The following is a 27,596-nucleotide window of genomic DNA, read 5'->3' on the forward strand; positions in this document are numbered from 1 at the left end:
CAGAAGTGCTAACTTTGAATTGCACTGTTTGTCTGTTTGCAAATTGTGATGTCATGTTTTTAAGAAGGCCTGCCCAGAAGACACCTGATCAGAGCTGACAGCAAGGCCTGCTTTGGACATTATGGAGCTCCCAGCTGAGAACTCTCTAGCACAGCCAGCCTCAGAAGATTGGGAATCCCAGAGGATCAATAATATTTTTCAGTAACCTCTTTGGCTCTTGACATTCCAAACAAGCATTTGCCCACAAGCTTAGCTTTGTAACTTAACAACCTTCAACATCACTGTGTGGCACAAAGAGAGCACAGAAATATTTTAGGGGGGAAACCACAGGGACTAGAAACATACATATTTTTAAAAGAAGAAAATCTTGGAATCTTAGGAAATGGACTCTGTTGGCCACTAGCACATTCTGCAGCTTTTCTGGGCTCCCATAAAATAGCAGCATGCACACTTACAGAGTCCAAGCCACTTATTCTCTCCCCAGTTTTTAGTTATCTTTATTTACCTTTTGCGTAATTCCACGTTATCTCTCAGCGTTGGCTCTTTGTGAGACAGCAGCTTTTGGAGAAGTGCTCTGGCTTCAGTCCATGCTTCCCAGCCCAACGCCATAAAACGGTTAAGGGTTGGCTGGAAAGGAGGGCAGACATGTTTTCCTGCATGAATACTCCCTGAGCACACAGCACATGAGGCATATTGTGACATGAAATGAAGGAAAGAGCACATGGATGCACAACAAACCCCAAGTCATCCTCTCCCCACCTCCAAATGCAATGGCAAATTGCAGTGGCAGAGCACTGAATTACAGGTAATCTTGCGAAATGTCATATTGACGTCCTGCTGCCTCCAAGCTTTTGGCAGGTCATTAGGAACATAGGTAAAGGTAAAGGGACCCTGGCCATTAGGTCCAGTCGTGGCCGACTCTGGGGTTGCAGCGTTCATCTCGCTTTATTGGCTGAGGGGGCCGGTGTACAGCTTCCGGGTCATGTGGCCAGCATGACTAAGCCGCTTCTGGAAAACCAGAGCAGTGCACAGAAACACCGTTTACCTTCCCACCGGGGTGGTACCTATTTATCTACTTGTACTTTGACGTGCTTTCGAACTGCTAGGTTGGCAGGAGCAGGGACCGAGCAACGGGAGCTCACAGGAACATAGGAATCAGCATTATAAAGAGTCAGGCCAGTGCTTCATCCAGCTCAGTATGGTTTACATCAGGGATGGAGTACCTCAGGTTTGGGGGCCCAAGGTCACCTTGGCAAAATACCTGATCAAAGACATGATGCTGCTTAGAAAGGATAGGCCCATCAAAGAGATGCTTAATGGCGCTGAGGTCCAGCACTTGGTCACCAATGGCAACTCCAATTCTGGGTCTGGGCTGCGAGAGAAGAGAGAATGAGATAAGCATCTTTCCCTGGGGTCAGCAATCTTTTCCAGCCATGGGCCAGTCTACCGTCCCTCAGACCATGTGGTGGGCCAGACTATATTTTTTTGGGGGGGGGATAAACAAATTCCTATGCCCCGCAAATAACCCAGAGATGCATTTTAAATAAAAGCACTCATGTAAAAACACCAGGCAGGCCCCACAAATAACCCAGAGATGCGTTTTAAATAAAAGGACACATTCTACTCATGTAAAAACATGCTGATTCCTGGACCGTCCACGGGCTGGATTGAGAAGGCAATTGGGTCGCATCCGGCCCCTGGGCCTTAGGTTGCCTACCCCTGATCCATTCTTTCCAGATGTGACGCTAGCCAGCGGTAAACACAGAGCAAAGAATAGAGCTGCAACCAGTTGTGTAGCGGTAAATTCAGAAGCTGAGGGTCTCTTCATGATGGCCACAGCCACACACTGTCACAGCTACACTCTTCTAAGATTATATAGTGATCTGATAATTGTGCAATAATATTAATAATAAAGGATGCATTGAAATGATCAATGCAGAACTCCATGTGCTGCCTTTATGTTAGATCTACTTTTTTCTGTGCACGTACATGGGCTAATGATTTTGGACCTAAATAATAATAATAATAATAATAATAATAATAATAATAATAATAATTTATTACTTTTACCCTGCCCATCTGGCTGGGCTTCCACCAGGATATTAAAAGCACCATGAAACATCAAACATTAAAAGCTTCCCTAAACAGGGCTGCTTTCTGATGTCTTCTAAAAGTCAGCTAGTTGCTTATTTCCTTGACATCTGCTGGGAGTGCGTTCCACAGGGCGGGCACCACTATCGAGAAGGCCCTCTGCCTGGTTCTCCATAACCTCACTTCTCGCAGGGAGGGAACCGCCAGAAGGCCCTCGGAGCTGGACCTCAGTGTCCAGGCTGAACAATGTGGGTGAAGACGCTCCTTCAGGTATACTGGCCTGTGGTACGAATGCCAAGGCTTTTCTGTTGTATATAATAGAACTTGCGCCCCATTCTCTTGAAACCAAAGCACCTTGTTGTTTTCAGCGTTCCTAAATGCTTAGTATACAGAGCCAACTCTTCAGTGTTCTCCCACAAGCCTTCTCCAGAGTGAGCCTAGGAGCCAATCCTCCATCGCTGACACACCTCCTTTCACTCTGATTGGCTCCAGTCAGCACAAAGGGGGAGAAAGGCTTCTTCTCAGTGGCTAAAAGAGCTCCCCTTTCCTGCTGATTGGGCAGCTCTAGCAGGGGTGTACTTTGTACTACGGCACCCTGAGCTAAGCCAAAATTTGGCGCACACCCCACACCCCTCGTGCCACGCCACGCTTGGGGAAGGAGCAGCGATGGCTCCGGTATGGTCCTAGACATAGCTGTCAACTTACAGATTTGAAAATAAGGGACCAGCTGCCTCGAAAATAAGGGATCAGCAGCCAAAATAAGGGATTTTAGTCAACAAGCCCCCCCCCCACGAGATCGCTGCCCGCCATTGTGCTCAACCAGCTCCTTTCCTTTCCCCCCCACCATGTGCCCCCGCTCCAGACAGACCTTTTCCCCGGCAAGGGTGAGTGGGCTGTCGATGACGTATCCATCCGATTCCGAGCACAGGTATGTTCAACTTCTGAGCCCCTCTGAGCCAAAGGCAGAAAGCCCAGCCAGCAGCCAAACGAAGCCTCAAGCGGTGGTTCCCACAGCGCAGCAACCCGGCAAAGGGGATGCAGCAAGGAAAACCACCGTCACCTCTCTGCTGGGAAGCGCTGAGCAAAGGCGAGTCCCCAGGCAACGCGGCCGATTTGATTGGCACAAGGCATGCAAGCTCCACCCCCAGTCGTTCTTAGACTCCTTATTGGGTGAGCGACGCAGCCAAGCAACACAGTTGGAGCCTCCCTCCTCCCAAGGAGGGAGGGAGAGGAGCTGCTTCCATTGAAACCCAGGAAATTTAAGGGACATCATCAATAAGGGACAGCAGTGGGACACGGCGCTGGGATAAGGGAGTTTCCCGCCAAATAAGGGACGGTTGACAGCTATGGTTCTAGACCCCTCCCACCTGATTCCCAAAGCAGGGCAAGAGCTAACTAGGCTTTGGGAAGGAGGCTGCCAGTCAGTGTTGACAACAATGAGTTAGATTTCAGGCAGGGGTCATTCCCAGCCCTACTTGGTAATTGAACCTGGAATCAGCTGGTTGCAGATTGGATGCTCTGTGGGAAGCTGGCTTCCAGCGCCAAGGCTTGTCGGTGCTACAAAGATGTCTGCAATTGTGACAGGAAGGCTGGCAACATTAGCCCTGCTATGTGGGAATCCCTTGCAGATGACCACAGTGTCTGGAGGCAGTCAGTCAGGTTGTGCATTCATAGCAGTGACCAGAGGAGGGGTGGCTGTTGGGAGGAGTGTAGAAAGAGGAAACACCAAGGTACATCTGCAACAGGAGAACCAGATGCCTTCGTCTGCCTCAGCTGCAACAAAACATTTCTCTCCCATATCGGCCTCTACAGCCACAGCAGGTGCTGTAACCTTCCAACAGTTTGTTTTTATTTATTAGATTTATATACAGCCCTTAATCATAAGGTCTCAGGGAGGTAATAATAATAATAATAATAATAATAATAATAATAATAATAATAATAATAATAAAAATAACAACTTATATCCTGCCTATCTGGCTGGGCCTCCCCAGCCACTCTGGGCGCCTCCCAACAGAATATTAAAAACACGATAAAAGATCAAACATTAAAAACTTCCCTAAACAGGGCTGCCTTCAGATGTTTTCTAAAAGTCAGATAGTGGTTTATTTCCTTGACATCTGATGGAATGGTGTTCCACAAGGCGGGTGCCACTACCAAGAAGGCCCTCTACCTGGTTCTGGTTCCCTGTAAACTCACTTCTTGCAGGGAGGGAACCACCAGAAGGCCCTCAGAGCTGGACCTCAGTGGGTGAGGGTAGAGCTGAACAATGGGGGTGGAGACGCTCCTTCAGGTATACTGGGCCGAGGCCGTCTAGGGCTTTAAAGGTCAGCACCAACACTTTGAATTGTGCTTGGAAACATACTGGGAGCCAATGTAGGTCTTTTAGGACTGGTGTTATATGGTATTGGCAGCCAGTCCCAGTCACCAGTCAAGCTGCCGCATTTTGGATTAGTTGTAGTTTCCGAGTCACCTTCAAAGGTAGCCCCACGTAGAGCACACTGCAGTAGTCCAAGTGGGAAATAACCAGAGCATGCACCACTCTGGTGAGACACTCTGTGGGCAGGTAAGCTACAGCCCTTTCCCCCAAATATGCATAGGACAGGGGAGAGCAGGAGAGAAATCTAGCTCTATCTAAATATTCACAAATACATCCTGAAATGTTTGCTTAGGAGGACTTTCTGCAAACGGACAAGTTAATGCATGACCTGAAGCATAGAGGGCTAAGCCATACCTGCCAACTGCCCTGATTTTTTTTTCTGATAGCTGCCTCTGGGTAACCACAGTCCCTATATTGTCTTTTGGGAAAACTTTAAAAATCCTATGTTAACCTGAAAGCAGCCTGCAGAGGAGCTCTCCCCCCCATGAATTTATCTAATCCTCTTTTAAAGCCATCCAAGTTGGTGCTGTCACTGCCTCCAGTGGGAGTGAGTTCCATGGTTTAACTTTGTACTGTATGAAGAAGTATTTTCTTTTGTGTGATCCAAACCTTCCAACACTCTAAACTCTGTAGGAAAGTTTCTCTTGCAAGTTCCAAAGATCTCAGAAGCCTGCGCTGCAGTAACGTGGAGCAGTGGCATAGCGTGGGTTGTCAGCACCCGGGGCAAGGCAAGTAATTTGAGCCCCCTAACCCGTGGATTTTGCGCCCCCTAACCCGTGGAGCGCGCCCCCCCAGATGCACCCCCCATGCTACGCCACTGACGTGGAGCAGAGCTTTTCGTTTGGCTGCCCCTGAAACGGCATTCCTGTCAAGATACAGAAGACATCTGCTCTCTGGAAACACCTGAAAACATTTTTGTTGTGACAGGCTTTCCCAGCCGGACAAATGCTTCCCCAAAAGTTAAGATGTTTTGCAATAAAGAAAGGGACAAGAAAATGCCCCGGAAAGTGTGGGATAACAATAGTGTCGATGCATCATCATCTAACCTCCCCACAAACAAATCAGAATAAAAATGTTCATGAAATAAACTTACATTGCCTAACATTCCTGCAAACAATGCTCAATAAATGTCTCTTCTGGAAATGCTCCCAGTTTTTCCCAACAGTGATTGAAAGTTCAGAAAATTAGGAACCAATGAAGGTAAAAATGAGGCACCAATCATTGCCAAAAAACCAGGAAGGAAAGGTTAATTTCAGAAAGAATGTTTGGAAAGCAGCAGGAAGGAAGAGCAAGAAAATCAGAGCATCTATTAACTGGCACAAAATGAAGTCTTTCTTGATAAAATCAGCGCCTGCACAGAGTGTCTCTTGGTACCATTACATACTACTCGGGTTGTTGCTCAGTTTATAATTGAAGCTACCACCACACATCCATTGACATATGACCAGTGATAGCTCAGTCGGTAGAGCGTCAAGACTCTTAATCTCAGGTTTGAGCCCCATGTTGGGCAAGATTCTTGCAGCAGGGGGTTGGACTAGATGACCCTCAGACCCCCTTCCAACTCTACGATTCTGTAATTCTTTTAAAAGTGTGTGCACAGAGAAGGGTCAAAATAAAACAGCCTTTGCTTATCACCATTCCTCAAGGGGTTGTTGTGAGGCTAAAACAGGAAGAACTATATACTATATCTCCTGGGAGAAATATAAATGTAGCAATATAGACATAAAAGGTAAAGTAAGGTAAAGGTACCCCTGCCCGTACGGGCCAGTCTTGACAGACTCTGGGGTTGTGCGCCCATCTCACTCAAGAGGCCGGGGGCCAGCGCTGTCCGCAGACACTTCCGGGTCACGTGGCCAGCGTGACAAAGCTGCATCTGGCGAGCCAGAGCCGCACACGGAAATGCCGTTTACCTTCCCGCTAGTAAGCGGTCCCTATTTATCTACTTGCACTTAAGGGTGCTTTCGAACTGCTAGGTTGGCAGGCGCTGGGACCGAACAACAGGAGCGCACCCCGCCACGGGGATTCGAACCGCTGACCTTTCGATCGGCAAGCCCTAGGCGCTGAGGCTTTTACCCACAGCGCCACCCGTGTCCCAATATAGACATAAACAGTGTTATAACTAAGCAATCATCAAGCAAAGTTCCCAGCCTTGCTATGGTCACATCCAAGCACATATTTAGCAGTTTCCCCTAAAGTATCTTAGGAACTGTAGTTTATCCCTCACAGAATGACTCCCAGCACCCTTAACAAGCTATAGTTCCCAGGATTCCGTGTGCTTTAACTTTATGGTGTCTCTCTCACACACAGATCTTTGTTTCCTCAGAGCAGAGACAAATAGCCCAAAATGTACACGCGAGGCCAGCTTCTTCCTTACCTGCTCCTTGGTGGAGAAGACCCCGTAAGGCAGGTTCTGAATGGGGAAGTCCGAATCCTTGTCCACAGCGATAAACGACATTTCACCTCCTTCTTGCAGACACAGAAAGTCAAAAAGAGGCTTGGCAGCTGTGGCATTCGCCTCTGCACTCCTGACAAGTCCCTCCCCTCCCTGTATGAAAGAGCCAATCAGAGCCCTTAACCGCAGACCACCCCTTCCGAAGGTTGCTGCCAGCAGCCCAGGAAACTAATGAATCCCAGAGTTTGGCGTGACTCGACAGCAACCTTCAATCCCCCTTTGCCCACCCTCCCCACCAGCCCTTTCCAAACATTTGCTAACCAGATCCAGGCTGGAGAGATATAACAAAAGCAGTTGAGGGAGGGCAGGCACACTTTCCCCAAACTTCATGAACTTTGGACTGCGCCTCCCTCAACCGAGTATCTCCCAGATGTTTTGGACTACAACTCCCATCAGCCAGCAGCTTCCAAAACATCTGGAAGGCACCCGGTTGAGGGAAGGCTGCTGGCATGAGACATGGAATCACAGGCAAAAAGAGAGTCTCTTTCCCAATCATCTTTGATGCTGCCTGAATTTCCTTTGCACCACGCAGGGCCTAATCCAGGACGGGGGAAGCTGTAGCCCTCCAGCAGCCCTGAACGTTGCCTATATTGGCAGGGCAAAGCCCAAAGTCTCAGCGTGACTCTCTCTCAATTGCAGCTCAGAAAGAATTCCTTAAAAGCACAGGATCTTTGGTAGTTGCGTTTAGGTAAACGCTTTGGGAAGCTCCTTCAAGCAAATGAGTTCTTTGGGCGGGAAGGCACAAAAAACATTAGGTTGCAGTAGGCAGTGGCGTAGCGTGGGGGGTGCAGGGGGGGCCAGCCGCACCGGGCGCAACATCTGGGGTTAGGGCAAATCCATGGGTTAGGGGGCGCAAATCCACGGGTTAGGGGGCGCAAATTACTTGCCTTGCCCCGGGTGCTGACAACCCACGCTACGCCACTGGCAGTAGGCAAGGTATTCCGGGGCGTCAGTCTTCCGATCTGCAATATGGGGGCAATACTGCACTGCCCTACAAGCAGGGTTGTCAGGATAACTGATAAACATATTTGGAACAGCTTGGACCCTCTGGCACTACCAAACACACCCTTCCGGGAAGCTCTATTTAGCTCAGCGGGACCGGCTTCTGAGTAAACATGCATAGGCTTGCACCACATTTAAAATCACTTTTAACAGTCTTTTAATACTGAAAAATTAAATTGAATAATGGCAGTGTGGCAATTTCACTAGGGTTTTCCGTGAATGCTGAAGATGCACCTCAGCCTCTAACCCTAGCTTTGAAAATCTGAGATTAGGACCTGCCCTATTCCTGCAAGTTGTTTTTAGTTTTTCATGTTGTGCTTTAAATTGCTGCCACCTGCTGTGAGACCACGCAGGGGGCACACGGAGTAACACACTTATTCCACACCCACTTATTTAAAACCACCCCCCTCCGCTCCCCAGAGCTTCAGTTCAGCAAGATTGTGGACCCTAAGCTGCTTCGCAGTCTTGAGAACAGTGACATTTTCCGCGTCATCCAAGTGATAGCCGATCAGCTGGACACGGCAGGGAAAGCGTTAGAGCAGGGGTCAGCAAACGTTTTCAGCAGGGGGCCGGTCCACTGTCCCTCAGACTTTGTGGGGGGCTGGACTATATTTAGAAAAATAACGAATTCCTATGCCCCACAAATAACCCAGAGATGCATTTTGAATAAAAGGACACATTCTACTCATGTAAAAACATGCTGATTCCTGGACCATCCGTGGGCCGGATCTAGAAGGCGATTGGGCCGCATCCGGCCCCCAGCCCTTAGCTTGCCTACCAATGTGTTAGGGCTTGGCAGGCCAAAGGGAGAATGTCTGAGGACCACACACTGTCTGGGTCCATCCACCTGTGCTCCTGGACCAATGCTCTACCCCAGACATTTAGAACACATGGCTTCTCTTGTTGACCCCCTAAACCAGCCTTTCTCAACCTGTGGGTCCCCAGATGTTGAACTACAACTCCCATCACCCCTAGCTAGCAAGGCCAGAGCTTAGGGATGATGGGAATTCTAGTCCAACAAGATCTGGGGACCCACAGGTTGAGAACTGCTGCAACAGAGCTACAATTCCCAGCATCCCTAACAAACTGCTGTTCCCAGAATTCTTGGGGAGGGGGGGGAGCCACACACTTTAAGTGAGTTTGGTGTGGTGGTGATGAGGGTAGAGAGATTCTGTATGAGTGACTGAAGCAGACTGAGCCATAGCTCAGCGCGGGGAGACGATGCTCTATATGCTGATTCCAAACCCTCTCCGTCCTACCTGGAGGTGCTGGGGATTAAACCTGGGAGCTCCTGGTGCAAATCCGATACTCTACCACTTGAGCTACAGTCCATCCACAGAGTTGTGGAGTGGGAAGGGTCTCCAAGAGTCATCTAGTCCAGCCCTCTGCAATGCAGGAATCTGATCTGCAGCATTCATGACAGATGGCCCTCCAACCTCTGCTTAAAAATCTCCAAGGAAGGAGAGTCCACCCCCTTCCCAGGGAGACTTTCCGGGTACAAAGCAACGCGTACCATCGCCTCCAAATCCCAATTTTTTAAAATTTTATTTTAATCAAAGTTAAAGACGTGGATGAACATAAATACAATACAGTTAAAACTTCATCATTCTTCATATTGGTGTACATAAAGGACCCAATAACATAAACCCCAAGAAAACCTGCAGTCGGCAAGGAAGTGCAGACAACCCCCCCCGCCCTCCCCCCCGTCCCAGAACACACACACACACAGGGGAGAAGGGGGTGGGAAGAAATATCCTAGAAGTTATCTTTGAAAAGGAAAAACAAAAATCCCACACACAAACTTTAGAATCTCAGAATTCTCTCTCTCTTTCTCTCTCACTCAATCACACGCTCAGACTCACGCATTACAAATGATTCATACATAAATAGGTAGTGGGGGGGGTGCAAACAAGCTATTATGCTAACATATGTATAAACCTTTGTTAATGGGGGAGGAGAACGGAAAACAAAACAAAAACCCAAGCAGCCGCAATGATTAAAATACATTCAGTTACTGATCGCTAGTTGTGCCGTACGAGGCGTTATGGGGGGGGGGGGGAGGGAAATCGTGCTGCAGAGAAAAGGAAAGGAAAGCTATATACAAAAAAAAGAGAGAGATGGGGAAATCCCCGGAAAACAAAAACGGCCAGGTTAATGCATGCATGTTTGAGTACAACAGAAGAGAGAGAAATACAAACAAAAGCGCTGCTGCCTTTCCGATATATCTCTGTGTCGGTATTATAAAAAGCCCTCTGCACTCAACTAAAATTAAAAATTATTTCAAAAGGATAATACTTGAATAGCCATCGTATTTATTCAGGGGCCCCACAGGGACTCCTATAGTGAATCTCACAAGTGTAAAGGTTGCTTAACTCTTCAGCTGTTGTGGTGGTGGTGGGGGCATTGCAATAAAGTTTAGTCATGTTCTAAACGGGAAAAGGGGGAACCTATGCTTTCGGATGACATGCATGATTCGGCATGACTAAAGCAGGAGGGGAGGAAGAATGGGAAGGGGGTGGGCGAGGGGAAGAAGCTCAAGTCAATTTCATCTGCAGATGGTCATATATTTTTGTGTTTTTTTTCCGTTTATGTTTAATATTCCAGCTAGAGTGTAGCAGTTCAAATCTTCTGGATCTTTTCCCCGACGACTACAGGATTCTCTTTTCTGATCTTCTCGGCTGCGTCCGCTTTGTAATTGTAAGAGCAACTGTGGACGTCTGAGTAGCGGTGGACGCCGCAGTAAACGTGGCCGCACCTGCATTCAAATCCTGCGGAGGAGAGAAGACAGGGAGGCTGTAAGAGGCCTGGGGGTCAGGAGAAGAGCGGGGTGCACTTCCTTTGCTCAAAGCGCTTAGCGGGGCAGGACAGCTGAATTTAATGTCTATGTATTTCACATCTGGCAATGCAGGGATCTCAACTGCAGAATCCAGGGCAGATGGCCATCCATCCAATTTAAAAATCTCCAAGGAAGGAGAGTCAACCCCCTTCCAAGGGAGTCCTTTCAGCCACACACCTGGGTACAAAGCAATGTGTGCCCCTTTGGTTTCAGATAGTACATGGGTAAAAGGCAACGGGACCCCTGATTGTTAGGTCCAGTTGTGGATGACTCTGGGGTTGCAGAACTCATCTTGCTTTATTGGCCAAGGGAGCCATCATACAGCTTCCGGGTCATGTGGCCAGCATGACTAAGCCACTTCTGGCAAACCAGAGCAGCGCACAGAAACGCCGTTTACCTTCCCGCCGGAGTGGTACCTATTTATCTACTTGCACTGCATGCTTTCGATCTGCTAGGTTGGCAGGAGCAGGGACCGAGCAATGGGAGCTCACCCCGTCGCGGGGATTCGAACCGGCGACCTTCTGATCAGCAAGCCCTAGGCTCTGTGGTTTAACCCACAGCGCCACCCATGTCCCAGTAAATGAATAGACGAGTCTAAAAAGCCCAGGACACAAAGTTTCACGGACCTCTACTGGCTATGGTGGTTCATTTGCAAGAAGTAATGTATTTAGCATCAGTTCTGGAAGTGTAGACTCAATACTGGCCAAACAAATCCTTCTGGGTGTGTATTGTGCTGCAGGGACCCCCCCAAAGTAATTTTCTGCACAACATTTCAGATCAGACTGGTTGAAAGGCTGCTTGTCAGCTCATCACAAGTTGAAGGGCACAGTGACAACGTGACACCAGTAATGTTAATAATAAATACACCATTTCATTATTACTTGCACAGAACCTTCACGACTTGCCCTTCAGCTTGGTGGATTGCCAAGTTATGTGCAACTTACATAAAGAAAACACAAGTCTTATAAAACTTGCATTAAAAAAACACAAGTCTTATAAAAACCCAATTTAACAATTAAGAGCAGGCTACCAACCATAATTAGGGGCGCGGGTGGCGCTGTGGGTAAAAGCCTCAGCGCCTAGGGCTTGCCGATCGAAAGGTCGGCGGTTCGAATCCCTGCGGCGGGGTGCGCTCCCGTTCCTCGGTCCCAGCGCCTGCCAACCTAGCAGTTTGAAAGCACCCCCGGGTGCAAGCAGATAAATAGGGACCGCTTACTAGCGGGAAGGTAGACGGCGTTTCCGTGTGCGGCTCTGGCTCGCCAGAGCAGCTTCGTCACGCTGGCCACGTGACCCGAAAGTGTCTCCGGACAGCGCTGGCCCCCGGCCTCTTGAGTGAGATGGGCGCACAACCCCAGAGTCTGTCAAGACTGGCCCATACGGGCAGGGGTACCTTTACCTTTACCAACCATAATTAGCAGTAATAATAAGATGCATCAAATAGCAGCTGCTATAAAGATACAGTGGTACCTGGTTTAAGAACAACTTAGTTTATGAACAACTTGGATTAAGAACGCTGCAAACCCGGAAGTAGGTGTTTTGGCTTGTGAACTTTGCCTTGGAAGCAGAACATGTTCAGTGTGTTCCATTTCTAAACTGAGTCCCCTGCTGCTATAGGAAAGCACGCTATGGTTTAAGAATGCTTTGCCTTAAGAACGGACTTCTGGAACGGATTAAGTTCGTAAACCAAGGTACTAAAGGTAAAGGTAAAGGTACCCCTGCCCGTACGGGCCAGTCTTGACAGACTCTGGGGTTGTGCGCCCATCTCACTTAAGAGGCTGGGGGCCAGCGCTGTCCGGAGACACTTCCGGGTCACGTGGCCAGCGTGACAAAGCTGCATCTGGCGAGCCAGCGCAGCACACGGAAACGCCGTTTACCTTCCCGCCAGTAAGCGGTCCCTATTTATCTACTTGCACCCGGGGGTGCTTTCGAACTGCTAGGTTGGCAGGCGCTGGGACCGAATGATGGGAGCGCACCCCGCCGCGGGGATTCGAACCGCCGACCTTTCGATCGGCAAGCCCTAGGCGCTGAGGCTTTTACCCACAGCGCCACCCGCGTCCCACCAAGGTACTACTGTAGTTTAAAAGACACACACAAAATCACCAAGCTTTGCACTACCTCCTCTAAATGGGGGAGTAAAAGGCAGGGGCTGGTTTGAGCTCAATGTTAGAGGATTCAGACGTGTCTACAGTGGTACCTCGGGTTAAGTACTTAATTCGTTCCAGAGGTCCATTCTTAACCTGAAACTGTTCTTAACCTGAAGCACCACTTTAGCTAATGGGGCCTCCTGCTGCTGCCGCGCCGCCGGAGCACAATTTCTGTTCTCATCCTGAATCAAAGTTCTTAACCCGAGGTACTATTTCTGGGTTAGCAGAGTCTGTAACCTGAAGCGTATGTAACCCAAGGTACCCCTGTATTTCAAAGGCAGAAGTAAGGTCTTACTGTTGATCTACAGCTCGCATTTCAAGTTACTGAAATGAAAAGGAACTTACCGGTAAGCCCAACCTTCTTCCGGCACATGAAGCAGCGAGTTTTTTTCTGTTTTGGTTTGTCGAGTGATTTCTCTTGTTCTTCAGAGGATGGCTCTGCGCTATCTGATGCTGAAGCTGCAGGGAAAGAGAGCAAAAAGATGTGAGAGAGATAAAGACAAGGCAAAAATCTGAACTTTGCAGTTTCGGGTCCTGCGCCCTTGGGGTTTAAATTCCTCCCTCGAAGACCCAAATCTGGCCATGTCCAGAACTTTAACCAGATTCCTTCATCGTTCAGATACTCCAGAAGGCTCCATCGTACACTCACCACCTTGTTTAATCTCTTTGCCGGTCACGAGAGGTGGAAATCAAGCTGAGGAATGAGATTTAGCTTTGTATTCAGAGGCAGTTGGACATTTATTTGCAGAGGGAAATGATGGCCCTATGCTGCTCACATGAAAATCTCCCATGCCAAAGGGGTTACTCGACAGGAAGCCTGCACCCCGCTTGCTCCCCTGGATGCACACAGAGAGCACTTCATGCGCTGGAAACCCAGCAGAGAGGCTCAATACACAGCCTTGTTTGGGGAGTATAAGGGGATGTGTGCAACACTGCCTTTGCCCAAGCACAACAGACTTCTGCTCACCCAACAAGCCTTCCTCTTCCTCTCCCTCCCCTGTGCAGCCCCAGAAACTCTGCTCTAGATGGTTTGGGGCTCCTCTGGAGCAGTGGTGTAGTGGGCGGGGGTCCGAGGGGTGGTGGCCTCAGGTGCAAAATTATGAGATGGGCACAACCAGACAACCCACAGCAGGCTCCCTCAGCATGGCTGAGCTCCTGCAACCTTCCGGAGCTGCAGGGAGGCAAGCTGCACCCGGTCCAAGCCTTCAGGGCTGGGACAGCGCCTCCTCCGTGAGGCTGATGCCCCAATGAGGTTGGGCCAGCTCGCCCTTTCCTCCCCCCAGCTGCCCAGTCCACCAGAGGGGTGCAACACTTGCCGTGCCCTGGGCACCAGCAACCCATGCTAAGCCACTGCTTTGGAGTAGATCTTTTAACAATTCATATACTGATTAACACCAGGGTGTTTGTATGTGGGTGTGTTTAATTACATAAGTTTTATCTCCTCCCAAAAACAAAAGACGATCAGGCCAATGGCTCATCTAGTCCAGCATTCTGTTCTCCCAGAGACCAACCAGATGCCCATAGAAAGCCTCAAAGCAGGACCCGAGAGCACAACAGCGCTCTCTCCCTCCTGCAGTTTCCAGTAACTGGTATTCAGAAGCATGACTGCCTCTGACCATGGAAGTAGAACAAAACCTCTCCCTCCTCTGCCATGAATTTGTCCCAGCCTCTTTTAAAGCCATCTAGATTGGTGGCCATCGCTGAATCCTGTAGGAGGGTGTTCCATCGTTTAACTCCTCGCTCACCCTCAGTCCAATGCACATTAACATCACGTTTTTCATTTATTTCTCATACAGAAGATGAAACAATACAGGTATTGTTTTCCATTGCGGAGAAGCTGGACATTGTAAGGGCAAACAACTTATGTTGTTGTTTTTTAAAAGAAAAAGGTAAACAAAAAAGAAACGCCAATTGTTGAAGAATGGATTGTGCAAAGATAGGAAATTGTAATATGGCTAAATAAATGAATATAGCAAGGGTTAGGGGAGGGAGGGCAACAGAACAATATTTTTTACGGTGAAATGGGGTATGTTTCTTACGCAGTGGAGCAACAGAGCTCCAGAAAATGTGCAGCCTCATGCATGGTTGTGGGTTTCTTGCAACACAATTAATTTTACGCTGAAATCTTTGATATACAGGATATGTATCGATAATGACAAATTTAAAAAGCACTATAGTTTCTAAGCAGTGTACAATGAGGTACAAAACAGATACAAAAGATACAAGTTAAATTATCCATAAAAACGGGGGGGGGGGGGGGGAGGAGGGCTTACTTTAAAAGCCTGCTGAACTAAAAAGGTCTTCACAAAGCACCCAAAGTTAAAAAGGGAGGGGATCTGTCTGACCTCAGCCAGGAGAGATGTCCACAGAGTCAGCCCCACATTGCTGACTTCATGGCTCCTGGTGGACGCAAGCTGTGCATCTAAGCCACAAGGGACCAACAGCAGCGACACTCTAGGGGAGCAATCAGGTAGAGATCTGAGGAATAAGATATCCTGGGCCCAAGCTGTTAAGGGTCTTGTTTTGGGAGCACACTGCAGAAAAGAAGGGGGGAGTTGGAAGCCCCCTGGAACAGAATTTGGGGGTGTGCAGGGGACTGCAAAAGGGAGGGTGAGGAAGGGGAGCACCCCAACAGGAATCACAACTAAAGAATACCCACCGAGCCTCAGCTAACTCCCAATATATGAAACATTTTCATATTTTTCGGCCAAGCCTCACAGTAATTTATGTCTACGCCCCAACTGATCACTGTGCTCCGCAAGAGAGGGATTCCTGCGGATGCGACCCCATTGGGAGATCTGCTCCATGCCATAAAAGTATAATAATAATCCTGGAATCATCACACACCTTTAAAACAGGGAGAGAGAAGTGTGAACTTCAGTTCAATAAGGCTGGAAGTGTGCGCCTTTAGTTTTAGCTGTCTTCATGAATTGGCTTAAATACCGCTCTTAGTCTGAAATAAGACTGAAATAATGACACCTGAAGTGGGCCACTGACGGCTGAAATAGAGGGTTATATAAGACTGAAAACATGTCTTTTCAGACAGCCTTAAAAGTCGCTTGAGACTCAGAACCCTAACACAACTCCTCAATATAATCTTTGAAGATTGCCTAGGTCTTCCAATTGCAATAGTGGGTGCGGACTCACTAGTGTGCTGTGGTCTGATCCAAGGCGGGTTGCAACAGGCGTACTACCACCATGCAAATGTATGGTGAAAGATTGAGAAATGGGTCCCCAAATGCATGTTTGGGTCTTGGGTCTCTAAAAAGGCTTAAGTTGCCTGATCTAGAACAAGTTAAGCAGTTGCAGCTCCCAGAGCCAACAAAGAAGGCAATACATTTTACTTACAGCCAGTGCTTTCCCCCCCAAGAAAAAATAGGTGCCGGAACTCACCATGAAGTTGTTACAGCAAGTCACCAGGTGACTTTGGGCAGCCCTGAACGGGTGCCGTTTTGACAACAGCTGCATTCAGTGCCCGAGGAGGTGCTAAAAACTATGGCAAGCTGTCTCCCTAGTTGGTTTGAGGGTTGCCCCTGGTTCTGGTGCAGGACAAATAAATGCGCCCCCGCCTCCCTTGTTCTCATAGATTCAGGCAGATGGCTAGGGCAGCTCAGAAGGGCCCTTGAGAAAATATTTTTGTGCAACGGTAAAGGCCTGGCTTAAAAGCTTAAGGCCCACTACCACTACATGGGAGACGGATTGAAGAAAAGGAAATCCGAATTGGCTCTGTCCCATAGCTTGAGCAATTGCACCCAGGAGCGGCTAGGAGCTAGGTGGAGTCATAGATCTAAAAAAAAGTGTAGACTCGCACACACTGGCCACCACCCATTTTGACTTGAAATGTTCGTTTTCATACTTTCTCAGAAGTATGTAAAGGCAAGAAGCGGGCAGGGAGATTGCCGGCCCGCAGTGGCACCCACCCGAGAGGTGCCAGAAACCAGAGTCTAAAATTACCTAAGCACATCACTATTCAAGCGAGATAAATTCATGTTGCAAGCCATTGATCGAAACAAGGCAGAGATTAGGTAAAAGGTTTTACAATAATAACCCTGCCCTCCCAACATTTGATGCCTAACAGCAGTTCATGCATTGGTTACTTTGAGATTAGACTACTGCAATGTGCTCTTCGTGGGGCTTTCCTTGAGCTTGATCTGGAAGCTGCAGGGAGTGCAGAATGCTGCAGCGTAACTGCTGCCAGGAACGAGATTTTGTCAGCATATAGCACTTTTGCTCAGAGGCCTGTGCTGGTTGCCAATTCGCTACTGGGACAAGTTCAAGTAACAACCCTTCACAGTTTGGGACCAGTTTACTCGCATACCCCATATATACCCACTTCATCACTTGCATAAAATGTTTTTATCTGGTGCCAAAACGTACAGTGAAGCCTCTTGCCTGACATCAAGAGGCAGGGAGTTCCGAAGTGCAATGCTAAAAAATTGATTCCTTACAAATGCGAGTATTATGTGGTCCCTGCAACATAGTGGTTGAGGGGGAATAAATGGGGTAAACTTAAAGAGTAAATAAAGGAGAAAAATCAAACAGAACTCTCAGCCTCTTGCATTTAGGAGCTTACAGCCTTAAATACATTTAATTGCATTGCTATATCCTGCAAGGATCCTCAAGAGTCAGACCCTAGTTTCCTTGGCTTCAGAAAGGTGGCTACATCGTCTGCCTTTGGACCAAAGCTCCAGGAACATGCCATCAATTGTGCGGCGAGACAACAAATGGAGACGTAATGGAAATGTGTGTGTGTGTATATCAGCAACAATTAAAATGTCTGCTTAGTTTTGGACCAGGGTGAGGGACCAAGGGATAAAGTCAACACCTTCATGGAAGAGGTGGGTTTTGAGGAGAGATCCTTAGGGGGAGACTGACCTGGCTCCAAGCAGTACTGTGACTTTTTATGCCCTATTATTCCACACTCCCCAAAAGATTGGCTTGTCCCTAACTTAAACGATGCTGACGTATCCAGCAACAGCTAGAGGGGGCACTTGTGCAACACCCCAAAAATAAGAGAAAGTTCACTGCCAACAACAACAAAAAGGCACATTTACATGTGCTAATTTAGATGCAAATTTAAAATGAATTAGCTTGTTTTTTAAAGGAGATAAGAAACACCTCACCCTAGTGGGGGAAGAGTGTGGCCATGTGACCTGCATGCTTGCAGGTGATCATTGTGGATGGGCAACCAACACCCCTGAGAAGTACCGTATTTTTTGCACCACAACACTCACTTTTTTCCTCCTAGAAAGTAAGGGGAAATGTCTGTGCGTGTTATGGAGGGAATGCCTATGGGTGGCGGGGGTGGACCTGCTGCAGTCGTGAGCAGAGGATCCATGGTTCCCCTTCCTTCCCTCCTCCGTGGCTCGCTTTGAAACAGCAAAGCGGGAGAAGAGCTGCTGAGTGGAGAGGAGAGAGGGACAGAGAGCCTGCTTGCTTTAAAGGAGCAAAGTGGGAGAGGAGAGGAGAGGAGAGGAGCTGCTTACACCAGTATAAGCGGCTCCTGTCCGGTTGGCTCCTTTAAAGCAAGCAGGCTCTCTGTCCCTCTCTCCTCCCCACTCAGCTCGCTAAATAGCAGCAAAGTTTTTCAGCTCGCTAAGCCGGGGATGAGCGGGGAGGAGGGAGAAAAGCAGAGCCTGCTTGCTTTAAAGGAGCAAAGTGGGAGAGGAGAAGAGCCTTCTCCCCTTATACCCCTCTTCTGCATTATTAGCAGCATCCTTCTCCACCCACCCCACGCATGCTTCTTCTCCCCTTAAACCCCTCTTCTGCATTATTAGCAGCATCCTTCTCCTTGTCCCTTGAGTGCTTTTCCTTCCCTCCCCACTTAAAACGTGGTTACAAAGCACGGATCCACATGGATCCTCAGGATTTTTGCACTGGGTCACCCCAAATTCACCATCAGATCACATAACATGTCCATGGCTACATCTTGCACACAAAAAAATCACGCACCCACTGTTGCCTGGGGCCGCAGTGGTACAAAAACGTGGTTACAAAGCATGGATCCACATGGATCCTCAGGATTTTTGCATTGGGCTACCCCAAACTCACCATCAGATCACATGTCTGTGGCCACAGCATGAACCACAAAAATCATACATCCACTGTTTCGTTTAGAATATTTTTTTTCTTGTTTTCCTCCTCTAAAAACTACATGCGTGTTATGGTCGGGTGCGTGTTATAGAGCGAAAAATACGGTAGTTTCATTTGTGCAGCACCAGCACAAAAACCTTATGTTTTTAATACATTTTATTTGATGACTGTATTTTATTCTTGTTGTAGACCACTTTGAGATTTTGTTGTTATGAGAAGCCATTCAAAATTCAACACACCTCTCCTAAGAGACAAGAAACTGCTAGGCAGCTGAGTTAATAAAGAACTTTTTTAGAATTCCCTTCTCTGACCTTTGGACGTCACGAAACAAACTGATTGTCCCCAGCAGAATACTGCCGGAGGACGAATGTACATAAAAGTCAGCTCCAAGACAGACAGACAAATACAGAAATGGGAGGGCGAAGTATTGAAAACCTAACTGCAAAGTTAGATGAAATATGGCAACTGGTTGGAGTTACAAGGCTTTGATTGAGGAGTTTTATTATACCAGAGCCCACTAGGAGGAACAGGGAATAGAGGAGCAATTTGGGCAGGACTCAGTTTCCAGAACAGCCAAAAAATTCAAACAACAAACTCTGTGTCAGGACGCAATAAAGGAGCGAAAGCATCGAACATTAAGGTAACCTGTTGAATGAGCAAGGAGCAATATCATACTGGCGGAGGCGAAGACCATGCCTAGCACTTATCTTCCCTCTCTCTCCCAATAATACGGACAAGACTGAGATGCAATCTGGCAGGAGGGAGTAAGGATGTGTCTGTTCCCTGATGCAGCCTTTTGCTAATAGAGGAGGGGAATCCCATGGCTAGACAGCGCCAACCTGTACCTGAGTTGCAGACAACTGCACAATGCACAGGGTGAAGGACAGCAGACAGTATCAATGGAGATACCAAGCCTGCTCAAGGTATCTGGCGAACGATGTGCATCCAGTTTCAACTCAGGGAGGAAATAATAATTTAAATGTGCTCCAAGTACTAGAAGTTTGGGGCACATTGCTCAAAAATTTACAGCAGCCATTGCCAAACAGGTGCCCTCTGGAGATGTTCTTGTCTTACAATTCCCACCACTGTGGTTTCCTCCTGATGCTCTTAGCTACTAAAACTGCACCAGCTCCCCAGTTCCAAAGAGAGTGCAGAGGTTCTCTCTGGGTGCTGCTGGACCACAATTCCTCTCGCTCCTGCCTATTGACCATGCTGGCAGAGGCTGATGGGAGCTGGAGTCCTTCAACATCTAGAGGGCCACAAGCTACCCACCCCTGCCTTATGCCAGACTTTCACTGTTTACAGACAATATACTTGAATCAAGCTGATATTGGAGGGGGTGACAGATGAACTCAGGACTATCCTGGACAACTGTAGGTTAACACACAAGAACATTTTACGCACTGGCCAGGATCCAAGGAACCGTGCAATGAGTTCTGCGCAGCTGAAAAGAGAATTTAGATGTTCTTTCTTCCCAAATGAGGAGGAAGCAGTGCTCAGTGGAAGAGCATATGTTCTGCATGCAGAAGATCCCAAAGCTCCATCCTTTGCACAGTGGAACCTTGGTTGTTGAACGCTTTGGAAGCCGAACAATTAGGAACCTGAACGCCGACAACCCGGAAGTGAACGCTTCCATTTTCGATCACGCCTTGGAAGTCGAATGGCTTCCGCGGCGCGTTTCTCCATTTCCCCCCTCCATTTTTTCAATGGATTTTGCCGACCGGCAATTGCGTTTGGGTTGTCAAACGTTTCCGGAAGTCGAATGGTCTTCCAGAATGGATTACGTTCGACAACCAAGGTTCCACTGTACCTTCAGTTAAATCTTCAGTTTAAAGGGAGGAGGAAATATGCTGGGAGCAGTAAAACTTAGGTTAGATGGAGAAGATGCCTGACCTGCCGTACAGCAGCAGCTTACACTCCTCTGCTGCACTGCAGACTACATCTCAAATGGGGAGAGTTAGAAGCATTCTGAGATATGGCAATGGGGGTGTGAGGTTGCCCTTAGCCACAGAAGAAGTCAAAAAGATCTAATATAAGCCACTGGGTGCACATTTCTTTTGGAGCTGGCCACTGATCTCTTTGTACCTTATATGAACAGAAAATGATCTTTTACAAGGAAAGGGGAGGCTGGTGCTTGAAGGGGCGGGAGGAATTAATACACATACACACAGCCACCAGCAAGCACATCCGAGGCAAATGAAAAGCCTGGACATCAGGAAGGGTGCACTTAATGGTTAAAGCTTTTGCTTTTCCTGCTACACCCTTGCTCTTTACAGAACAGCATGAAGTTGAAAGATCTGGAGCTGCAAATGGAAGTATGAATTTAAAAGAGAAAGAGAAAGAAAGAAAGAGAGGTTATTAGAGCAGGATTAGGACACAGTATAAAGATATACAGACATTTGAATGCAGAAACATGCAGAAAAAGGTGGAAAACTGCTACAGTAAGCTTACTCTTTCTCAAAGGTGGCTTAAAAAGAACAGCTTTTTAAATTAGCAACTATGCCATGCATATAACAAAGTTAGTAGCAGAATCATGTTAAAAGACATTAGCAAATAGAGGACAATGTCTAGACCAAGACTGGGGGGAAAGGATGGGATAAAAAGTGTTTGAGGTCTGACTCACTGCCAGGTGCTAAGACTGGGCACAATCTAGACAGCTTAGCCCTTTTGAATTCCCATGCATTCCAACAGGAGAATTACACACAGGGTCAGATCTCCCCGCCTTTGAAATGAACAGGTTTAAAAAGAGTACTAGATCGGGTCCATCTACATACTATCAGAACTAGATGCTTATTTCTCTCTGTGCTCCATTTTACCTAATCCAGCGTTTCCAAAACTTTTAGTATCTGGGGCACAGTTCCCTCGGCCGATTTTTGAGTGTAGAATGGAGAGAAGTCTCATTCTTTTGCTGCTTCCTTTTCTCATGCAGCTTTTAGACCAGGTGTGGTCTAAGATGCTGCTGAGCTACACCTTCCATCATCCCTGGCTAGAGCTGATGGAAGTTGTAGTTCAGTAACATCTGGAGGGCCAGGGGTTCATCCCACACCTGTTTTAGATGAACAGCGTGGGCCTCTTTTTCGTGACTGCCAGAGAGCACAGCTAAAATTGCATCCAGCGCCCCCTTTCACCCCGGATGCAGGGTAGGGACCCAGGATGCTGTCTTGGCAGCTGTGACATTGGCGTTTCCTTATACCCTTTCAGATGATATCACTGCCAATAAGAGTGGCAGAATCAGTGTGGAGGCGTAGATCAGGGGTGAGGAACCTTCTGGGAGTCGCACGCTGACAGTGGGTGAGGCCAGAGGCAAAAGCGGATAGAGCAATGGATGTGATCTTAGTGCGGCAGTGCGAATCCCAACCATGCACCACCTCTTCTCCATTTGGACAAGCAGAGACACCATCACAGTTCCGGAACACATATCAGCCGGGCAAAAGAACTCAAGGAGGACAAGGGGTGCAACCTGGGGAAAGGGCAAAGGTGAGGTTCCCCACCCCTGGTAGAGATCATTGCTGGGGAAGAGGGCATCCCTACAGAGCGAATGCACCTGGTTTGGGCACTCGTTTTAACCAAGGTTCATTTTCCAGCCCCTCTCGTGGCACACACTTGCTTCCTGCCCCAGCCCAGTTTGGGAGTCACTGCTATAACCTACGTTAACAAGGAAACTCACTTACCTACTGTGTTTAGTGTTAAATCTGTATCGCGCCTCTTCGTTTTCACTCTCGAGTTCTCATCCGGGAAATCGGGATCATCTATATTAGTTTCTATGCTTGCATCATAATCACACTCTGTTTCTGAGCCCCTGGTAGTGTCAGGTAAATCTGAGTTATCCATCGACAATTCCTCTCCGGTACTGTCTATTGAAATTGTTTCGGCAAGGTCCACTGATGTTGGTTCTATTTATTCAACGGGACATGTATTTTAGGTATGTATTTTTATTCTTTAGAAAACACACACACGCACACAAACATGCTGCGTAGCCAGTTTTGAAAGTGGTTTTCATTCGTTTATTGTTCAGAATGGACCCACCCACTCCTACAGTTCCTTGCACCCGAGGGCTACAGCAGTGCGGGGCTGATCGACTCTGCGTGCAAAGCCCTCAAGGGTGAGAGTGGCGAGCGAGGACTGCTTAGCAAGGGATGCGGTTTTGATCTGCTTGGTTACCACTGGGAACAGAGGACACGAAAAGTGTTGGGAGTGTAGATGGGAGAAAGTTAAACATAAAAATATGAACGAAGTTTTCCACCCTGTAGTTTGATCAAAACTACCCGCCTCCTTTCTTAGCTACAATAGGATCAATTCCTTTGTGCAGGGATTCAGAAGGACAATTCTTCTAGAAAAGAGGTAATTGCAACTGAATGAGCACTGGAAAGTGGGGAGAATATCAGAAATGCAATACGCATGAATGTCATGAAGCAACATGGGGGCCCTCAGGCAGACAGCTCTTGTGGTCTGGAGGTATGCAAAAAGTCCTTCCTGCTCTGCTTCATGCATTAAATCCCCTTGATAAATTGCAGCATACAAATATTTTAAATGACACAAACATTATTTCTCCTTGTCCCCACTACACAGAAAGCTATTCTACATGGCTAAATCTACACGTGGCTTTCAGATTTTCCTATTTTACCTGTCCCTATAAGTGCTGAATAAATGCATGGACACACACTGGAAAGTTAGTACAGTGGTACCTCGGAAGTCAAACGTAATCTGTTCTGGAAGTCTGTTCGACTTCCAAAACGTTCAGAAACCAAGGCACGGCTTCTGATTGGCTGCAGGAAGCTCCTGCTGCCAATAGGAAGCCACGGAAGCCCCATCAGACATTTGGGTTCCAAAGAACGTTCGCAAACCGGAACACTCACTTCCGGGTTTGCAGCATTCGGGAGCCAAAACGCTCCAAGTCGCAAGGCGTTCGCCAACCAAGGTACGACTGTAATGGCTTCCTATCCAAAGCAAAATCCCCAATATGTGCAGCTCGAAGGTCAGCTGCATGTGAGAAATTGCTTTGTGCTAACTGGGGTTGGGGGAAAGACAATAAATTTCCCTTTCAGAAAATCCACACTGGGGCCATAGCCAAGGATATCTATCAATTCATGCATATTAAGGAGGAGGATTCCTAAGTGCCGACCTTCGGGGATTTTGGGTGAGGGTGGGGGCAGTTGATAAGGGGATGCATAAGCCCAAGCTCTGATCCTTACCAACTCCAGCTAAAGAAATTACAGGTAGGAAGGCAGGCAAATATCTCTGAGACCTTGGAGAGTGATTACTCACCAGTCAGTCAGCACAGGGCTAGAGGGTCCAACTGTGTGAAAGAAGGTGCCTTTTACCAGGTCCAACCATTGGTCAATCTAGGCTAGTATTATCTACTTCAATTGCCAGTGGCATGTGGCTAACCATGGTTTAGCAGAAATGTGCAGGTTCTCAGAGGGGAGACTGAGGTTGCTTTGCTCCTCCCCCTGGTGGTTCTGCTGCTGCACTAAGCCATGATTTGGCTTAGCATTCTGTCCCCACCAGGTTCATGGTTTAATTCTCCAAGAATTCTCCATGAGCCATAAGCCACAGGACAAACCCTGGTGTCGGCTTGGTAGTCTAGAGAGAACTGAACTATGAGCAAAGGCTCAGCTGGGTCACCAAGCCACAGTTTAGCAAGGCACATCAGAACAGAGCAACTGGGAAAGAGCAAAGCAGTCACAACCTCCAAGAGTCCACACATTCATGCTAAACTGTGGTTTGGCTTAGTAGAACATTTTAGCCAGGCCAAGGGTTATTTAGGGTCTCAGGGAGATAAAGAGATCTTTCTTCCTTGATCCCCTGTTTTTACTGGAGATACCAGGGATTGAAATTAGGACCTTCTGCACGCAAAACATGTGCTCTACCATTGAGCTATGGTTAGGAGAAGGAGCCTTGTGCTATCCCAAACTGCAACCGCAGAAAGCTCATAGCAGTAAGTATGGATGGAACTGCACTCCAAGCTATTTCCCACATATTGAATTTTACACAGACTCCCACAATCCACATTTCACTGCACCAAACTATGTAGCTTTAGATCCACAGATATATCCAAGCATTACAGGCAAATAAATTTGAATATATATTTATATTTTAAAAACTTATACCTCTCTTTTCTACTTCGTAAAAGAGTTGCTCAAATATACGACTCCAACTCATGTGAGCATTTGCTCCCCAAGTAAAACACATTAACAGTACTTTCAGTTCTTGATGCTACGCATGAGTTGTATCTTTAAAATATAATAGGAGAAACCAGCCACTGGGGGAATATATTCTAATGGGAAAGCATAGATTCATACCCTGTAGTGTCCTTTCGTGGATTGTGGAGAGAACTCCTGGCATACCAAAATTTCATACAGGCGAGCTTTCCACCAACTAAAGGGTTCAGCAGATGTCTTGGAATCGCATTACATCTTCAAATCATCTATTTATCTTGAGATACAGTCCATTTTATGGTTTCTCTGTTCACCAACAGAGACTTGACTAGTCATGACTTGGATTAACATATAACCAGGGGTCAGCAACCTAAGGCCAATGGACCGGAAGTGGCCCGCGGAGGTTGTTTGACCGGCCCACGAGCCACCCCCGAAACGAGGAGCCCGCTTGCACGCTGCGCTATACCGGCACAGCGCAGCGCAGGGACTTGCTTCCGCGGCGCTGGAAATCACGTCTGTGCATGCACAGATGCTGAAAATCGCAGCTGTGCATGCGATCCAACCCACGGAGGGATCTCTGCGGGACCAATCTGGCCCAGGCAAGAAAAACCTTGCCGACCCCTGATATAAACAAAGAATATAGCACTGCATTTTGGCAACTTTGTTCCATTCTGTTTAGGCTTTGTGCCCCCTTCATTTATAATTCACATCAGGGTTTACATCCCACCTTCACTCCGCAAGAAACTGGGAAGCACACATGAGAGGGTCTAGAGCAGCATTGCTCAATGTGGTGCTTTCTAGATGTAGTCAGACTACAACTTCCATCACCCTTGCTCAGTGGTCATGCTCACAGTGCACCGTCCGTTCTATGGCTAGGAGACCCAGTTCACATCTCTTTTACAGATGTGGTATCACACAATACAACACCCTAAGAATTAGATGGCTCCAAACAGAAAAGGGGGTTATGCCACGTTCACAGAGACAAACACAGCTGGTTTTAGCAAGGAAGAAAGCTCAGCTGCAGCTAAGGCTCTTCCCCCTGCCCACCCAGAAGTGGCTCAAGCCAGTGAGCGGCCACATTTCTATACAGGCAAGAGACCACTGCTCAGTAGTGGAGTACATGCTTTGCATCAAGAAGCTCCCAAGTTCAATCCATGGACTCTTCAGTCAAAAATGAGAAAATCCCTGCCTGGGATCCTGGAGTCACTGCCAGTCAGAACAGACAATGGCAGGCTCTTGGGGACAAATTATTAGACCTGGTAGAAGGCCCCTTCCTCTGACCTCAGTGTAGTGTTTTCTTTTAAAACCCCACACCAGTGCTCTGTTTTGAATATGCAGCAAATCAGAGCCCAGACCACAGAACCAAAAGGGCAGGTATTGCTTAGCTAAAAGAAGGACAACGAAACAAACCAAAAAACCCCCACCAAAGGCAGAAGATGTGATCAGTAGCCCAATGAGCACAAGGGGGAGCCCACAAGGGCTTCTCTTAAGAAAGGAAGAAACCCTGCTATGTTATACTGGGAGTGGACCAAAGAAAAATACAGATAAAGCTTTCGCTTACTCTAGTACACACGGCACTCGTCTAATACCCCTTTTCTTATCTCAAGGCCCTAGCTGTCAAGTGTGTGACCGAGATCCAGCTTAACTTGCAAGCCATCTGCAACGGCTACCCCCATGGCAGAAATGAGTACACAGAGATGGGTGCATGAGCTGAGTAATGCTGTGCTTATGTCATTTCACTGCATCTTCCCAGAATGTGTGTGAGAAAGAGCACTGCTGCTTGTGTCTCTGAATTTCAGGAACACTCAAATAATCTTAGGCACGCTTCACGTGGGGGTAAGTCTCCCTGAACACAGTGAGACTCACTTCTGAGTAGGAAGGATCACATTGTTAACTGTATTGATGACATGGTTTAGAGTCACTGTGCAAAAACCCCCCTAAAAGATGAAATTGAGCACGATCTGTTTTTAGAAGCACATCTGGAATGCTCAAAGGCAGGTTTTGGGGGCCCAGACTCTCCACTGTTATCTGTGCCCAAAGGGCACAAGGATGCCCCAACATCTGTCAAGGAAAGCTCAGTTCCACGAACAATACATATAGCAATTTTAAAGGGGAATCTCCTTGAATGTCACTTTAAAAAACCTACATGCAAAGGAGTTATATGTTACCATGCTGACTTTAAAAAAATCTATTGTGGCAAGATTTTAATTTTTTTCCTGCATAAGCTCATGTCATAATAAGTCCCAGGACTCTCTTTCAGCAAAAGACTAACACAGGTACTTTTGCATAATTGCATTACTTGCCACACAACTGACAAGAAACTTTAAAGTCTGTTAGGCTTGTTGCAGTGAAATTCAGCTTTACACGTATAGGTGATTTCTTTGCAAAGCCACAGGGTGGATTCAAATTAAGCGAGGTAAGCAAAGTTTGGATTCTCTTG

The 27,596-nt window shown here is 47.5% G+C and overlaps 2 protein-coding genes across 8 annotated transcripts in view; both read right to left on the minus strand.

Moving 5' to 3' along the window:
- The window catches only part of FAH (fumarylacetoacetate hydrolase), a 28,740-nt gene extending 21,735 nt beyond the window's left edge, over positions 1-7,005 (minus strand). The window contains exons 1-3 of one of the 2 annotated variants that reach the window (XM_028706559.2): positions 6,846-7,005; positions 1,262-1,372; positions 506-627 (exon numbers count right to left, since the gene is read on the minus strand). In XM_028706559.2, the coding sequence (XP_028562392.2) occupies positions 506-627; positions 1,262-1,372; positions 6,846-6,926 (314 nt within the window). In that variant the 5' untranslated portion in view covers positions 6,927-7,005. The remainder of the gene's footprint in view (positions 1-505; positions 628-1,261; positions 1,373-6,845) is intronic. The other variant, XM_077918877.1, reaches the window with a different exon arrangement.
- Positions 7,006-9,445: 2,440 nt separating this feature from the next.
- Positions 9,446-27,596, minus strand: part of ZFAND6 (zinc finger AN1-type containing 6) — a 69,192-nt gene continuing 51,041 nt past the window's right edge. For 4 of the 6 annotated variants that reach the window (XM_077918878.1, XM_077918881.1, XM_077918880.1 and 1 more), the window contains exons 5-7: positions 22,670-22,891; positions 13,251-13,364; positions 9,446-10,693 (exon numbers count right to left, since the gene is read on the minus strand). In XM_077918878.1, coding sequence (XP_077775004.1) covers positions 10,545-10,693; positions 13,251-13,364; positions 22,670-22,891 — 485 coding nt within the window. In that variant the 3' untranslated portion in view covers positions 9,446-10,544. The remainder of the gene's footprint in view (positions 10,694-13,250; positions 13,365-22,669; positions 22,892-27,596) is intronic. The other 2 variants (XM_077918882.1, XM_077918883.1) reach the window with 2 other exon arrangements.

This window comes from Podarcis muralis, chromosome 14, assembly GCF_964188315.1.
Source record: "Podarcis muralis chromosome 14, rPodMur119.hap1.1, whole genome shotgun sequence".
NCBI lineage: Eukaryota > Metazoa > Chordata > Lepidosauria > Squamata > Lacertidae > Podarcis > Podarcis muralis.